Source organism: Phragmites australis, chromosome 19 (genome assembly GCF_958298935.1).
Source record: "Phragmites australis chromosome 19, lpPhrAust1.1, whole genome shotgun sequence".
Lineage (NCBI taxonomy): Eukaryota > Viridiplantae > Streptophyta > Magnoliopsida > Poales > Poaceae > Phragmites > Phragmites australis.
The window spans coordinates 5,826,264-5,841,273 of record NC_084939.1 but is presented as its reverse complement, the minus strand read 5'-3'; the positions used below and the strand labels follow the sequence as shown (position 1 = coordinate 5,841,273).

General features: G+C 48.5%; 2 protein-coding genes across 2 annotated transcripts; one reads left to right on the top strand and one right to left on the bottom strand.

Moving 5' to 3' along the window:
* Positions 1-603: 603 nt before the first annotated feature.
* Positions 604-2,084, bottom strand: LOC133900769 (uncharacterized). The gene has a single exon (XM_062342000.1). The coding sequence runs from the start codon at positions 1,989-1,991 to the stop codon at positions 1,290-1,292; it is 702 nt and encodes a 233-aa protein (XP_062197984.1). The 5' UTR covers positions 1,992-2,084; the 3' UTR covers positions 604-1,289.
* Positions 2,085-12,467: 10,383 nt separating this feature from the next.
* Positions 12,468-14,801, top strand: LOC133900756 (protein COFACTOR ASSEMBLY OF COMPLEX C SUBUNIT B CCB1, chloroplastic-like). Its single transcript, XM_062341985.1, has 4 exons — positions 12,468-12,808; positions 13,444-13,568; positions 14,142-14,294; positions 14,386-14,801. The coding sequence occupies exons 1-4, from the start codon at positions 12,512-12,514 to the stop codon at positions 14,570-14,572; spliced, it is 762 nt and encodes a 253-aa protein (XP_062197969.1). The 5' UTR covers positions 12,468-12,511; the 3' UTR covers positions 14,573-14,801.
* The last annotated feature ends 209 nt before the right edge of the window (positions 14,802-15,010 follow it).

The following is a 15,010-nucleotide window of genomic DNA, read 5'->3' as shown; positions in this document are numbered from 1 at the left end:
CAAATTCCGCCTTCTCCTCGTCGGACATGGCAGCCCACTCCTCCCAGCATGTGAACTCGGTGACAACACCAACAACAGTGGTGGTGACGGCGTCGGCAGCGGTGGTGGTGAGAGGCTCTGATAACCAATTGTTACAGACCTCCACATACAATCACTCATAAACTACTCGACATTGGGATACAAATCTAGAAGAATCTAGAAGGTTGTAGGGTTGAATTGGAGGGTTCAAGGGGAAGCAAGAGGAGGAACAGAGAGGAAGACAGGAAGACTCTCAAGTTCAGGAGGAGATTTCCGTTGTCTGGTTGTTCGATCCTGCCCTCTGTTGCTGCTGCTCTTTCTATTCGGTCCTCCGCCCAACTGGTCATTCTTTAGTCGGTTGGAACCTCTCCGCCTTCATGCGCCCCTCTGGTTTGGGGAGGCCCATATACTTTTCTTCAAAGGAGGAAGTCCTACTTGAAGCACAGCTTTAATTTGATCTTGTGTTTCAATTAAAGCCTGCTGTGGATTAATCGGCCAAATTGAAACACAAGATCAAATTAATCGGCCAAATTGAAACACAAGATCAAATTAATTTGATCTTGTGTTCATATAAACCAATGGCCGCTTTCAACGTAATAGCCTGCTGTGGATTGGCCTTGAAAAACAGGAGACTGTCATCTACAAAAAGGAGGCCGCCTACACACCTTGAGCGCTTGCAGACACCATTGATTCACAGCTCTGTTCAAAATACTTGAGAGATCAGCAGCTACGAATAAAAATAAATAAGGCGAGGATCACCTTGGCGAAGGCCCCGGGATGGAGTGAAAGGGTTCAACTGATTGCCGTTGAAGCAAGCTGAGTATTGTGCAGTAGTAACACATGCCATGACCCACTGTATCCATTGGCGCTGAAGCCCAGTTTCGTCAGAACGCCTTTCAAAAACACTCCAAATGAATATGATCGACATATGAAGTAAGCAGGAGCAACGACATATGAAGTAAGCAGGGTGATGATTCTCCAAAGACAGTGCTGAGCTGCCACATATCTCAATTCGATAATAGGATTGGACAACAGAAGTCTTATTTCATCATGCCCTGCCCTGAAAATTTTCAGCCTATTCCTTCCTGTACCAGCAAGATAGTGAAAACAACACCCTCTGATTTGTTATCGCCTACCACAGAAGATTTCCTAAGAAAGCTTATTGCTCCTATCATACCCATCGGCTCACCTTTTCCCCCAACTTCTTATGCAGAGTTCAACACATTTGAAATTCCACACTAGTGAGTACTGAGTAGTGACTACACTGAAGCCTAGAGGAACGGACCAGATTTGGCCGCGGCGATAACATTCCTTAACTTGTCGATTCTCCCACGCAGAAATGCTTCAGTGTGCTCTTTCTTTGTCAGAATCCAATTGTTGCCCCCGCCGGTCCGCAGAGCGCCAGCCACGCCCACGCCCTCGCCCTCGCCGTGCCCGATCTCGACAGCATCCATGCCCTTGCTGGCGCCGATCCCGTCCGCAGTCAACCATACGATGTCCTCCTCCGTGAGAACGGGTACCTCCACGTCGATGCCGCCGAATGCGAGTGCTCTCGCAACCCGCGCGATCCGCTGGGCCTCAATCGTGATGTTGCCGAGGATGGCCAGGGTCGAGGAGGGGTGGGAGGTAGTGACTACATCATTTGCGGTTGCTCGGACTCCCCCGAACCGCGCCGCCTTCATCAGGATGTCGTCCTTAAGATCCAGGTCCATGAGGTCGAGGGTGATCTCTAAGAGCCCCAACTGCTCGTAGTGCTCCGCGGCCCGACGCAGACGCTCCATCACGGCCTGATCAATCTTCCAATGTCCCTGGCTCGAAGAGAAGTGGATAAGGAGCCGGTGGTAGATGGTCGCTGCCTCGAACAGGTCGCCGGCGTCGACGAACCTGACGAAGACGCGCGCTCGCGGGCCCAGGTCGCGGATGGCGGACTCGAGATCCTCGATGGACGATATCGTGATCTCCCTCGTCTCCATGGCCTCCAGGACGAGAAGATCGCTACTGCGGCGGCCGGATTCGGGTGAGGCGAGGCTGCGGCGGAGAGAGGCGGTGGGGAGGGGGCGAGACGGTGGTGCGGACGGGGGTTGTGACCGTTGCGCCGGGAGGAACCCCTATATATTCAAAATCGTCGAAGGGCGCGATCCGACGGATGTTATTAGTTTGAAGAAGCAAAAAATCAATCTAGAACGTACAAACGACCGGCGATCTGTGGCACCGTCACATAAACCAATAGAATACAGCCACGTGGCGGCGGACTGAGGAAGGGCTGGCTCCAGCTGTCAGCGCGGCGCAGGGCCGTTCCGATTGGGGTCAGCTCGTCGTTGACCTGACTTAGGCACTCGACGTCGTACCTGTGGCCCACCTGCCAGCGTAGGCGTGGGGCCGTGTCCGAGGCCCGAGCTCTCTACTTGTCGTTGAGCTGACTCCGTCACTCGATGCCGTTTGCGAGGCCCACCTATCAGCGATAAAGCGGAGTCCTGCCCGAACAGTCTGCTAGTTGTTGACCTGGTCTTGTTGCTAGCAGGGGCGGACCCACAGGGTAGTCCTGGTAGGCCCAGGACTACCCTGATCCAGCCTAGTTCGATTTGTAATTAGTTAGCCCGGTTGTAAAAAAAATCGAAAAAGCCCATCGTCGCGACGACTCGCCTCCTCGCGCCGCTGCCGAGTCTCCTCGCCTCCTCATCCTCGATTATAGCGCAATCGCCGAACCCAAAAAAAAAGGCGAAATCGCCGGAAGCGCACCTGCGCAAGGTAGAAGAAATCAAGAAAAAGGGTCTATCCATTGACCATCGGTCCAATTGGTTGCTCCCCTGGTATGGTAGGCTCTAGGCTGGTACTTCATCAAGGCATCAATCCATTATCCATTGATTCGTCTGGCAAGGCATCCGCAGCAGGCAGCACCTTGCAGTTGTAGACCATCAAGCATCAAAGCATCAATCCATTATCCATCAGTCCATCCGGTAGCACCTTGCAGGCTTGCACCTGGTACGTCAGTACGTGAGTACATCCATCGACCATCGGTCCATCCGCAGCCCCACTTCCATCGTTTTCTATTTTCTCGTTACCTCATATGATCGAATCGCATTATTTGGTTTTTCTTGCAGTAGCAGACTAGCAGGAGCAGCCGAGCAGGACCGTGTCCGCGTGTCCCTGGCATCGTCTGACGGGCCTACCGTGGCAGCGGCGGAGGCCAATTCACAGCTACTGTCACTTTTTCTGAATAATTGGTTTCAATCATAGTTGCTTTACAGAGATGAAGAGGCAGGGAGATATTGCTTCGTTTTTCTGGAAACATGAAGTGTATATTGGTGTCATTGTTCAAATTCGGCAAGAGCTTGACAATTGGTTTGATGAGGTAAATATGGAGTTGCTTATTTGCATGTCGGCCTTGAATCCCTTCAATTCTTTTGACATATTTATATTACGGTTTTATAAATTTGGGATTTATTGTTGAACTTACGATATTATACCAAATTACCGAATTTGCATTGTCTTTTATCAAATTTTATACTCTTTTACCGAATTTGTAGTCTTAAAAATTTGAATGCCTACCCTATGAAGAAATTCTGGGTCCGCCACTGGTTGCTAGACGCTGTCCGCGCCGCGCCAACCTGAGCGGCGCCGTCCCGCTGCAAAACACCGATACGTCTTTGACGGAGCGTATTCATATCGAATATGGTATCCGATATAGATATAGCTAGGATACGTATTATATATGGAAAAAAGAAAAAGAAAAATCGGATAGGTGCTGGATACGAGGGAGGAGGAGGAGACCAAGACGATGGAGGGGCGAGAGGAGGCGGCGATAGGAGCAATGGGGCAGAGGAGGCGGAGGCGGCCCAATAAGGGCAAGGAGGTGACGGGCCGACGGGAGTGAGGATAATGAATCCATAGTCCCTTCAGATACAACTAATACTATTAATATTTCTCAAATTATACAAGGTTCAATTACAAGAGCATATGTGTAATAATTAAACTATCAGGTGAACTTATTTCATACTGTTCATATTTTCCTTTGATGAATTACTACTAAATTTTTGTGATGTTTTATTGCTTAGGAACATGTGAGAAGCATCATAAACTTATTCGGATATCACCCCTCGAAGTCTAAGTTTACTCGGACTCGAGGCTGAACTCTAGTCGTGATCATGGTCGAATTCGTGGTCGTGGTCCAGACGCAGGATATTACGTTAGTAAAACATGCATAACTCTCTCATACAAAATCCGTTTTAGACAATCTTGGATATTTTGAAAAGCTTACGACGAGCTCTTTCTAATGGATATGAGCTCGACCAAGTATTCCTTATTTAGTCAGAGTCAAAGAAATAAGGTATAGCATCACCGTTTTGGACCTAGTTGGGTCTCGTAATCATGTTGGGGTCAGAGTCCAGGTTATGTATGCCTCTTTCCATGGCTGCACAACCCTAGGTCGACCCCTCCTCACGTCTCCTTATATATACACAGTAGTTATCGTAGTTTAGACTTAGATTTTGCTTAGATTATTCTGTTTTATACAGTTTCACCGCCTGTTCAGTTTGTGGAATCCCAAGTCGAGCACTTCATTGGTAATTACCAATATTCATATTGTATATACCTGTTTTTGCTTGTGTTCTCGATCTGCTTGCAGGAAAAGCTTTCTTGGCGAGGTCAATTGCGTCTTGGCACGGTTGATAATAACGGAGTAGTGGTGTAGTGGTTACGAGGGTTCTCGATCTGTTATGTTCAGAGCCTTTGGATCATCAACTTCGAAACTTCACCAATCAACTTATCATATTACCTTCGGAAGATCGGGCAAACACGCATCAAGTGGTATCAAAGCCTCGGTTGCCCATTAGGTAATCTCAGTTATCCCCTTTGTTTCGTTGTTTTTCATTACCTAGAGTCCAGAAAATTGCCCCACAAAAATATTTAGATATTAGTTTTTTCCTTGTCCAAACCACTTTGTGCCTTCGCAATTTTGTTTTTAGTATTCGTGTTGTTGAGTTTGAGTCCATCGTCGGTGTCTTTGTTGCTGATCGAGTCATCATGATCTAGTTTCTACTGTCGAGTCTTGCTATTTAGTCATCGTGTATCTCGGCCTGCCCTTATCTGTAATAGCTGAGATTGTGTCTCTAGTCGAGTCGACCATCTACTCAGGTTCTTTGTGTGCCACTACCAGCTGACACAAGACCGTGTGTGCTGGATAACGTACATAGTTGCCTGCTGGCTCATGCCCCGTTCAGGTTCAACTCACTTTGTAGCACTGGTAGTGGCTTTTGGTTGATGAGGAGGAACCTCGTGTTTGACATCCACATCGAGCCACACAACCCGAACCATGTTCTCTGGTAGTTTGGGGGTCCTAGGAGTTCCCTCTACCAAGAGGGCACCGTTTGCCAGATGTCATTGACAAGTAAGTTGTATTTTACACTACAAATTGATTAGTATTTGTTTAATTAAATATGGTGTCGATGATCGGTGAACCGTCAATCTTACGAATATTTGATGAATATAGGGGATAGTATCTCGTGCCAAATCAAACACCAAAGGGCGGAGATTTAGACCTGTTTGGGCCTTCCGAAGGATAATAACACTACATCCGATGTTCTTGTATTGATCTTGAGATAAATTATAAGGGAGTTGTGGCTCCCCTAGATGGGACCTACAACTAGCCGAGGGTTCCTTGTGCATTTTCTTGCGAGTTAGGGATGGTAGCTAGACCTGTGGGTCTGGGTCCCTATGGGTTTTGCGCCTAAAGGGTGCGGGTTCGGATGCTAAATCTCGCATACGGGTTTGGCGGGTTGGGTACCTGAACTTGAATGGGTTGCACGTGAGTTTTTAACTTCACCCATGGGTGCCCATGGGTCACCCAAATCATCGGGGAATCCCTCTACGAATCAGCGAATCGCAGCCCAGCCCAACACACCGCACTCGGCACTCGCCCACTCCCACTCCGCACTCGGCCGCCGTCAAAACCAAATCCCTAAATCCCTTGGCCAATTCTCAGATCTAAGACTGACCTCTCCCATTTGCTGGCTCACCGCGCTGCTGCCGCTTCAGCTTGGCCATCCACACCGCCAATTCCGGCCTCGTTGTCAGCTGTCCATTCAAGCTTTCGGTGCTCTCAAGCTCATCGTCTTCTCAACCGTGGCTTCCTCTACGAGTACGAGTAATATTTATCCTTTGCGCAGTGATCAAGTGCGTAAATAGCGTTGTTTGCATCGTTATGTTATTTTGTTCTTTTTTTTTCCCATTACATAGGATGCCATGTTGTCTGTTGATTTGCCTCTGCTTGTGTTAGTTTGTTGGCACATTTCACAATTTTGTTGTGTTTTATTTCTTTGGGTATTGCCTTATGTTCTGCAGAGTGTATTGCTGGTTATAATGCCTCGAGGTTCGCGGAAGAGGTCAAGTAATTGTGTTGATTTGAATTGCGTTGTGTTTATGTGATGTTCGCTCTATGCTTGTGTTGATATCACACTGGGGGGCTCTTTTCTTCTTCTTCTTTTTCAAAAAAGGGGAGGTCATTTTGCCGTGTGTGCCATCGGATACGGCTGTGGAGAATCGCCATAAGCGCCATAGACTGTTTAAGCACAAATGGTACAAGCTGCCAGGTACTTTGGCTATAGAATCGGTGTCTTGAGGTTCTTAGGTCCATACCTGAAGAGTATTTGATAGATTCGATTTTCCCTGCATTCTATATGTCCAATTAAGGGTTGCGTTGTTATTAACCTGCATGCGAGCTTCACGCAGGAGTACATTGATTACCTTAAAGGTATATGAATATGGATATCTACGTGCGTTCCTCTGCATCTAATTCTGTATTATTTTTCCTAATTCTGTTTGGCTCTGTGTTCCTCTCTCTGTCAGAATCTTATCGGGGAAGGTCATACTATGGTCCCCTGATTTTAGGTGTGAGCATTGCCAGGCATTGTTCTGGTATCTGGAAAGGGTACGAGGCTCTACCTCTACTAGGGGCCTAGCACCATCATATAATCTGTGCTGCAGAGGTGGCAGTGTCCAGATACCCCCGTTTAAAGAACCCCCACCATTTCTTCAAGATCTTATAAAATTCTATGGCAATACTCGTTGTAAAAAATTCCTTTGGCATATTTGACATTGACAATCCATGAAATGACTTACCTCATCGCTTGAATTAGACATTGACAGTTCATGAAATGACTTACCACATCGCTTGAATCGTCGTCGGAAAGCTCGTCATCAAAATTCACCTGATCGATCACCAGCTCACCAGGAAGAGGGTTAAAGTTATCGTAGAACTTTGTATATATAGAGGGGCACCGTACGTTCTCTGGTGTCTTCCTTCCCGTTCTTGGAGATAAACTTCTCAGTTTACAGGATGCCCTAGGTACCTACATGTGGTTTCCTTTCATCCAGAGATCCTCTTCATAGAGATAGAGATATGTCTCGAGAATTACAGAAAACCCTGGGATACCCGAGTATGGTAATTATCCTCTAATCATCGTCACAGTGGCATTAGGAAAATTACTCACATGATGGAATAGGGGCAAAATGGTCTTTTAGGCATCTAACAAAGGTCCATGGGCTGCCTAACGGAGGCGATGACATAAAAGGAATAAATTTGCTTGATATTCCATGGCATGGAAGGAAACCGGAGCTATTCGATGGCGAATCGTAGAACCTGTTGCTATTCAGTGACAAATAGTTTATTTTCTCCCGAAAATATCTCGAGTTTAATTTGTGATATTTGCACCGATCATGAATAATTTGTTCATTTTCTCCCGAAAATATCTCGAGTTTAATTTGTGATATTCTGGAATACGTATGGGCGCAGAGAGGATGACCGGATTCGAGAGGGACGGGCAGAACCGAACCTAACGAGAATCCGACACAACCACGTAATATGCACCGCGCCGAGTTGGAGTCTGACGGTCCGGCCGGCCTATATATATCTACCAGCACGTACGTGCATGCCAACCGGTTGAGCTCGACGGTGCAGATATCCGGCGTATATCGATCGAGTCAAGTAGGTAGGTAGGTACGCTCGTCAAAACTAGCAACACACGATCTAATCCAGTTGATAGACGGCATGGGTATGGAGGAGACCTCGACAACACCGGCGGCGGCGGCGGCGGCCAAGGGAAAGAAGAGGGCGCTCGAGCTGGACGAGAGCGAGCCAGCATTCGTGGCGTCGGAGGACGGCGCCTACAGCAACGTCGAGATGCCTAAGAGGATCAACTGCGGCCACATGATGGACGAGTTTCGAGCCGGCTGGGCTCGCATGCGCGCCTTCGATGCTGAGGACGAGCGCTTGACCGCCTTGCACGTGCGCCTCATGAGCGAATCCGCCGCCATGGTCCGGGAGATGAAGGCCAAGGCCGCCGCCCGTCTGTCGAGAGTTTGTGTCATGACCCAAGATCGGACGGCTGACACGGCCGGCACTCAACTCAGAACGCGGGAGAGAGACAGTTAATGGTAGTTTCGGTCGGTAAACAGTAATTAGGTGTCGGTACCCACGCGGGTAATAGATGCAAAACTTACTATTATATTGTTGTCTTAGTTACTAGCTTGGCTGTCTATACGTCGTTATGGTGGTTGTTTATGTTCATGTAATATATAGTGTCTCTCAGCTCATTTTTTTTTTCTTTCGTTTGTGCATAAACCACGTCGCTGTTTTCAAGGCGTAGAAACCCGTGCATCTTTGCACATCTCTCAATCAATTGACACGCAAAGCCTTTGCGCGTTTGTGAGAAAAAAAGATATGACTGATGATTCAATGTCTGCTTGATCGGACGTCATGGAGTTCTCTGTTTACGAATAAGGTCCTGTTCGGAAGACAATAATTCCTCCATGATTTTTTTTTGGAAACGCTGCCATCCATTAAAGAAGAATAGATGTTCTCACATTAATTTTTTCAAAGGACATGGCGCCGTGAAAAGAGGTTTTCTTTCCTAGAGGGTCCACTCGTAAAATAAGTGTTTTAAAAGAGCTAAAAAGTAAAAGTTCCACGAGTTCTCTATTTACGATCTGGGCGAGGCGGCGTTGGCACGGCCGAGCCCCTCGTGCTCCTCCATAGCCTTAATGCCGATCTCGCCTTGCCGTTTCCTCTACTTTTTGCTTCTTATTCATTCACAAGAATATAGTGCTACACTAGTTTATAAGCGTGTATATTTGTGAGAAATCTCCACCATCGTCTATACGAAGCTTTGTTTTGGATGGACCAGTTAAGCTATTTTAGCTACTCCGATCCATTTGAACTGCTTTTCGTTCATTGTTTTTTTGTTTGATTGTTCTAGTCTAATTACTTTGATTAGAGAGGAGGAACAAGGGCTTCACACCAGCATTCCTTCACAGACAAAGGAACACCCGCTTATTCGTAAGTTCTACACTGCAGCTTATGATTTATACGACAGTAGACAATAACCAGGCATAAGAGTTTTCGATCGATCTCACGGGTCCCCGCGCAGGGGGGGGGGGGGGGGGGAGACGCCGGACGGAGGCCGGTAGCAGCTCCTGTGCTGGTGGACGCTCGAGGAGGAGCCGGGGTGGTGCCGGAGGAACGTCCCCGTCCGCCTGAATGGCATCGAGCAGGGCGTCCACCTCCGCCTCCAGCGCCTCGTACTCGCGGAGTCTCGCGCAGGAGCCTCATGACGTTCTCCTGGAGTGCACGCACCGTGGCGCGCGCCGGGCTCTCTCCGGTCGCCCGTGCCGTCGCTTCCACGCCGTCCAGCTCCTCCACGGCCTCATCTATCTGGCGGTACCGCTTCTCCATCGCCCCGTACAGAATGCGCAGCCGCCGGTCCTCCACGCCGGCAGCTGCTGGGGCAGGGGCAGAGGGGGCAGTTACCTGAGCTGCGAAAGCCAGTGCCCGGTTCCTCCGCCGGCGGCAGGCACAGCGCCCAGTGCCCTGCGAACCCAGTAGTCAGGCCGGGCCAGATTGAATCAGAAACGATCGGGTCAGCAACACAAACCTGCTCGCGAGGAGCGTCGGCCCCAGCACCGCCATGCAGGCCGGCCCGAGCAGCAGGGACTCTGGGAAGCCCTGCAGGGTCCGCCCTCCTGGCCTGCGAACGGAAGGAAAAACCCAAGAATTCGATCGGCTCAAAGAAACAACGAGCCCAAAGAAAGCAAGAAAGAAAGCGTAAGAACGAGCACACGCGCAGCATCAAGCAACAGCGCAACGCATGTCCAACAGAACGCGATCGCGCGCGAAGGGCAGAAAACAAGAACGTACCACCGCATCGGCGTTGTCGAGGTGTAGTTGGGGCCGGAAGACCTCGCCATCCGCCACGACTAGGACCCGACCTGCCCGCTCGCTGACCTCCGTCAGCCAACCCGGCGCGGCCGCGACGTCAGCGTGGACCTCTCTTGTTGGAGGGCGGCGAGTTGAGGAGGAGCGACTTGGTTAGGGCGGAGGCGGGGGAGGTGGTGGTGAATTGGAGAGGAAGGCGGCAGCGGCCAGCAGGGGTGGAATTTAGCAGAGCAGCAGGAAGAGTCGGTTATTTTCTCTGGTGAGGGGGGAGGGGCCCACCGAATCGAGTCGGTTGCGGCGCTCGGCCTCGCCGCCTGCCACCGGGGAAGGAAATGCGGTGCTCTGAGTCGGGATGGCATGGCGAAATGTTCTGGAAGCAAGCCGAGGAGAGCAGGGAAGAAGGCCGTTGGCTTAGAATCATTATATTTCTCACAAACAATTTAACGCCGGTAAAATCAAGATTCGAAAGTATTGCAGTGGATTTGGCAGTCGAGGTGTGCATGGTGCTTGGAGGTCCGAGTTCGACCCTCCGTTGTTGTGCCATTTTTTTAGTTTTCGTCTGTTTCATTTTTTGAAATCTAGTTCCGTTTCAATATGTTTATAAGATTGAATAAATTTGCGATATTATGAATGTTTTTTCTCAGATGACGCAAGCATCGGCCACAAACTTTAAGGTGTTTTCATATTCCTCCATGGCTGCATTGGCGATCTATGTGGCGCTTGCATGGATCTCCTATGTGGTGCACTGGCTCTACCGTCTCTCATTTGTCCAGTGTGATTTGTGGTGGCGCATTGAGCTTGGTAATAGGTCATGCGATTATTCCTCTTTAAGTGTAGGTACGAATGGAAATGAATGATTTAGGATTGTGTTCGACCATAGGGATCTTTAGAAGGCGCAAGCATCGACCACACTGCACAAAGAAAAGACACAATGGAGCCGGTGTGCTCATACGAGATCCATGCAACCTTTACACCGCAAACGGTCAACGCAATGAAGGGGAATTTGAAAACATAAAGAACTTGCTGGCCCAATAAGAGATACGTTATAAACTCATGCAACAGTATACTCTTAGAAAGCAAAAAGTAAAGGAAACGGCAAGGTGAGCTCGCCAGTAAGGCCATCGAGGAGGACAAAGGGGCTCGGCCGTGCCAACGCCGCCTTGTCCAGCTTCAGCGCTCTCTTCAATAACTTTGAGCTACATTATATTTTTGAGAATTCATGGAGGAGGAATCATTGTCTTCCAGGCATGGTAGTATCTTATTCGTAAACAGAGAAATCCATAGCATCCGATAAAACAGACATTGAATCATTAGTCATATCTTTTTTTTTTCTTCTCGCGAACGCGTAAAAGCTTTGCCTGTCGATTGATTGAGAGATGTGCAAAGATGCACAGGCTTTACGCCACGCAAAACAGCCAGTGGTTTATGCACAAAAGAAAGAAAAAAAGAAGATCAGCTAAGAGACTGTTACATGAACATAAACAGTGATAATGAACATGTGGTTCTAAATTTGCAACATATCTTCAGAAAATTCATAATTTTTTCATACTAAGTTAGATGGAGATAAGTTTTATTTGAAAATTATAGCTCTCGACAAAATCTACAATCTTTTTAATTCGATGCCATTTAGACATACAACTCTCAAAGGCTATTTAGACACACAACTCTGTAAGCCTGCAATATAATTTGCGGTTGTCAGGAACAACAAATGTTCAGTGTTTGCATGCATGGAGGGATCCATCGCGATTACTTTTCTCTAAAAAAAACTTTGCTTAATGCTTTTTTGAAAAATGTACAATGAGCTAATGGTTGGCGGCTCCGGCCATTCATGCGTCAAACTCCCTGTGCAGGCGCTCGCAAAAGTTGTAAAGTGCGGCTCCGGGCGCAAGCTGCAGCCCGTTGAGCCGCCGTTCACCCTGTCCACCTCTGATCTCTTCTTTATCCCTGCCACCGCCGCCGAGTGATCCTGGTCCGAGTCGATCCGGCCGTTCGTCATAATTAACTAATCCGGAGCCATGTCGATATCTGAACGTACGTGTGGTCGGTCTCACGTGTAAAAGATAATTTAAGTTAAATCTAACCTTTAAATGCACGAGACGAGGTTTATGACTATTTTCCTTCCTCGACCGGTCAGGTTTGAGAGAAATGTGGGCAAAATGTGCTCACACGTGTCCCACTCCCATCCCCCAATCTTACATGCGGGCCCCACCAACTTAAACCACACAACGCCTTGCTTCCCCACCCACGCGGCGTTCCTTATCCCCCGCAGCCTTACACACACCGAAAATGGACGCCACCGCCGCGGCCGCGAGGCGCCTCGTCCTCCTCCCGCTCCGCCCCACGCCACCGCCGCCGCCGTGCGGCGCGGTCGCCGCGTGCTCCCGGCGCCGGTTCGGGCAGAGGCGAAGGGTCCGGGTCGGCCGGGCTCGCGCGTCGCTCGACCGCGCCGCGGTTCTGCTGGACGCGGCGGCGGCGGTGGGTGGGACCGGGTACTCGCAGGCGAGCTACTACACGTCGCTGGGGCTGTTCGTACTGTCTGTGCCGGGGCTGTGGTCGCTCATCAAGCGCTCCGTCAAGTCCAAGGTCCCTCCCCCTGCTTCCCTCCCTCCCTCCTCAATCTTGCCATCCCTGTGCCGCTGCCGGGCGTGCGCTCGTCGGTGCTGCTGGCGTGACTGACCAGGGCGCGCACCTTGCTTGCTCGCCTTCCATTAGATTAACAGTGATTCTGAGTAGAAGATTTCTTGCCGCGAAAATTGGGTAATTCTGGCCCTTCTGGACGAGCATTTCTTGGCTCCAAGACTGTGCGCGCATGCGCATTTGTTTGATTACCTTTGAAGCATGTTTCCTTCTTCCTTTTTTTCAGGTGTGGCTGGATGTGCTTGGTTGTGTGGGTAGTGGAGTAGACTAGTTCTATGTTGGTTAAAGGGGATACCTATCTTTCCTCCCTCCTTCAGTTACCTTTAGTGAGGTTCTACCTGTTCCAAGATGCCACCACTATGTCCGATAGGGACTGCCTTGCTCAATTAAAATCTGGTGGTTCTTGATGAAGCAAAGTTGTATGATCATTCATTTGAATGCAGCAATTTCATAGTGACTGAACTGTGGCTATTAGTTCTTAGATTTATGTGTCTTTGTTTTCTTGGATGTGCTATTTGGCTCTGGGCCAAAATTAGTAACGCTGCTACTGTGTATCATGTTTGTCGAATTGGTGAATGCAGATTGTGCAGAAGACATTTGTCAAGGAGGACGGCCAGTCGATGGCGCCAAATCAGGTAGCTGGGGAGATCCTGTCATTCTTCACCCGCAACAATTTCACTGTCTCGGACCGTGGCGAGGTCATCACGTAAGGAGCACACTGCCTCTCTATCCTGGTGCGGTAATACTTAGTAGCTATGCTTTGCAAGTGTCGAAGAAAGATCCATCCAACGGTTGGTGTGACAAAACGTTTGTTTATACATATAAGTGTATGGCATAGTTTTACTTTTTACTTTTGTTGTGCTTCTTAATTCTATTGCCAAGCTAAATGCTGCAGTCAATTTGCAGCTTTAAGTTCATGTGATGTCCAATCTCCACTGTAGTATTGGACATAGTAATTTGGTGTTTGAAACACCCAAACTTGATTGCATAAAGACAAATCTTTTCAAACAAGTACTTGATTGCTTTACGGTAGAATTACAATGATGAGGCTAACTAAAAAAGGTTACTTGGAAGGAAATGGCATCGATAATCTTATTCTTATCATTAATATCTGCTCAATAGTAGTGTAGCAGACTAGCAGCTGTCCCTGTAACTGGTGACTCCCAGTGTCAAGCTGCATTTCGCAGCATATCTGTAATATAGTCTAGCAAAAGTTACGGATTTTGTTACACGTGGAAATGCATTGTAATTTAACTGAGGTTTTTGTGTTTCTGGACAGCTTTGAGGGCACGATGGTACCAAGCAGAGGGCAGGCAGCGTTGCTGACCTTCTGCACCTGCATTAGCCTCGGGAGTGTCGGGCTTGTTCTATCAATCGCTGTCCCAGAAGGTGGCAACAACTGGTTCTGGCTTATGACCCTAAGCCCCTTGGCGTATGTATCTGCAACTCTACTAGCAGCAAATTCAGAATGAAACTTCCAGTGCAAATGTAGTAACTATCCCTTCATGTTCATGATGGTCCAGGGGAGTGTACTACTGGACAAAAGCATCGAGGAAAGAAGAGATCAAGGTCAAAATGATCCTGTCTGACGACGGGAGCCTATCGGAGATCCTTGTGCGTGGTGACGACGTCCAAGTTGAGCAGATGAGGAAGGAGCTCAAGTTCAGTGAGAAGGGGATGATATATGTGAAGGGCATCTTTGAGACATGACCAGGGTTTTGATTTCTGGAACCAAACAGTAGTTATGAGTCTTTGCTGTGATGAACACACCAGGTGGGGGTGGGGGTGAAACATACGGGCAAATATGTATCTTAGCTTTGAGAAAAATAGGTGATCCTCATACGGGATTCGATTAGTACATGTGTTGCCAATGTGAGGATAATTGATGTATTAACTCAACATATAACTAACGACGATGTAAGAAACTGTTGAGAAACAACTTTTTGAGCATGACAAAAAAAAGTTTTTTGTAGGGGAGAAAAAAGAAGTAGCTGTGGAAGTGTGGATGCAGCTCACATGAGCTCCAATTGAACATCAGCGGCCCAGCGCTGCACGGCTGCACCCAGGATCGCACGCTTTGCAACACCATGTTGCAATTGGGAAGATAAATTCTGGATTGCTGGAGTTTTGCTTTGACCTGTTCTTGCC

What these genes read in the sequence shown, in the direction of transcription:
- LOC133900769 (XM_062342000.1), bottom strand. Translation starts at nt 1,991, where the DNA reads ATGGAGACGAGGGAGATCACGATATCGTCCATCGAGGATCTCGAGTCC.
- LOC133900756 (XM_062341985.1), top strand. Translation starts at nt 12,512, where the DNA reads ATGGACGCCACCGCCGCGGCCGCGAGGCGCCTCGTCCTCCTCCCGCTC. An exon ending in GACCGTGGCGAGGTCATCAC is followed by an intron (nt 13,569 to 14,141) that starts GTAAGGAGCACA and finishes GTTTCTGGACAG; the next exon opens with CTTTGAGGGCACGATGGTAC. An exon ending in ATGACCCTAAGCCCCTTGGC is followed by an intron (nt 14,295 to 14,385) that starts GTATGTATCTGC and finishes ATGATGGTCCAG; the next exon opens with GGGAGTGTACTACTGGACAA.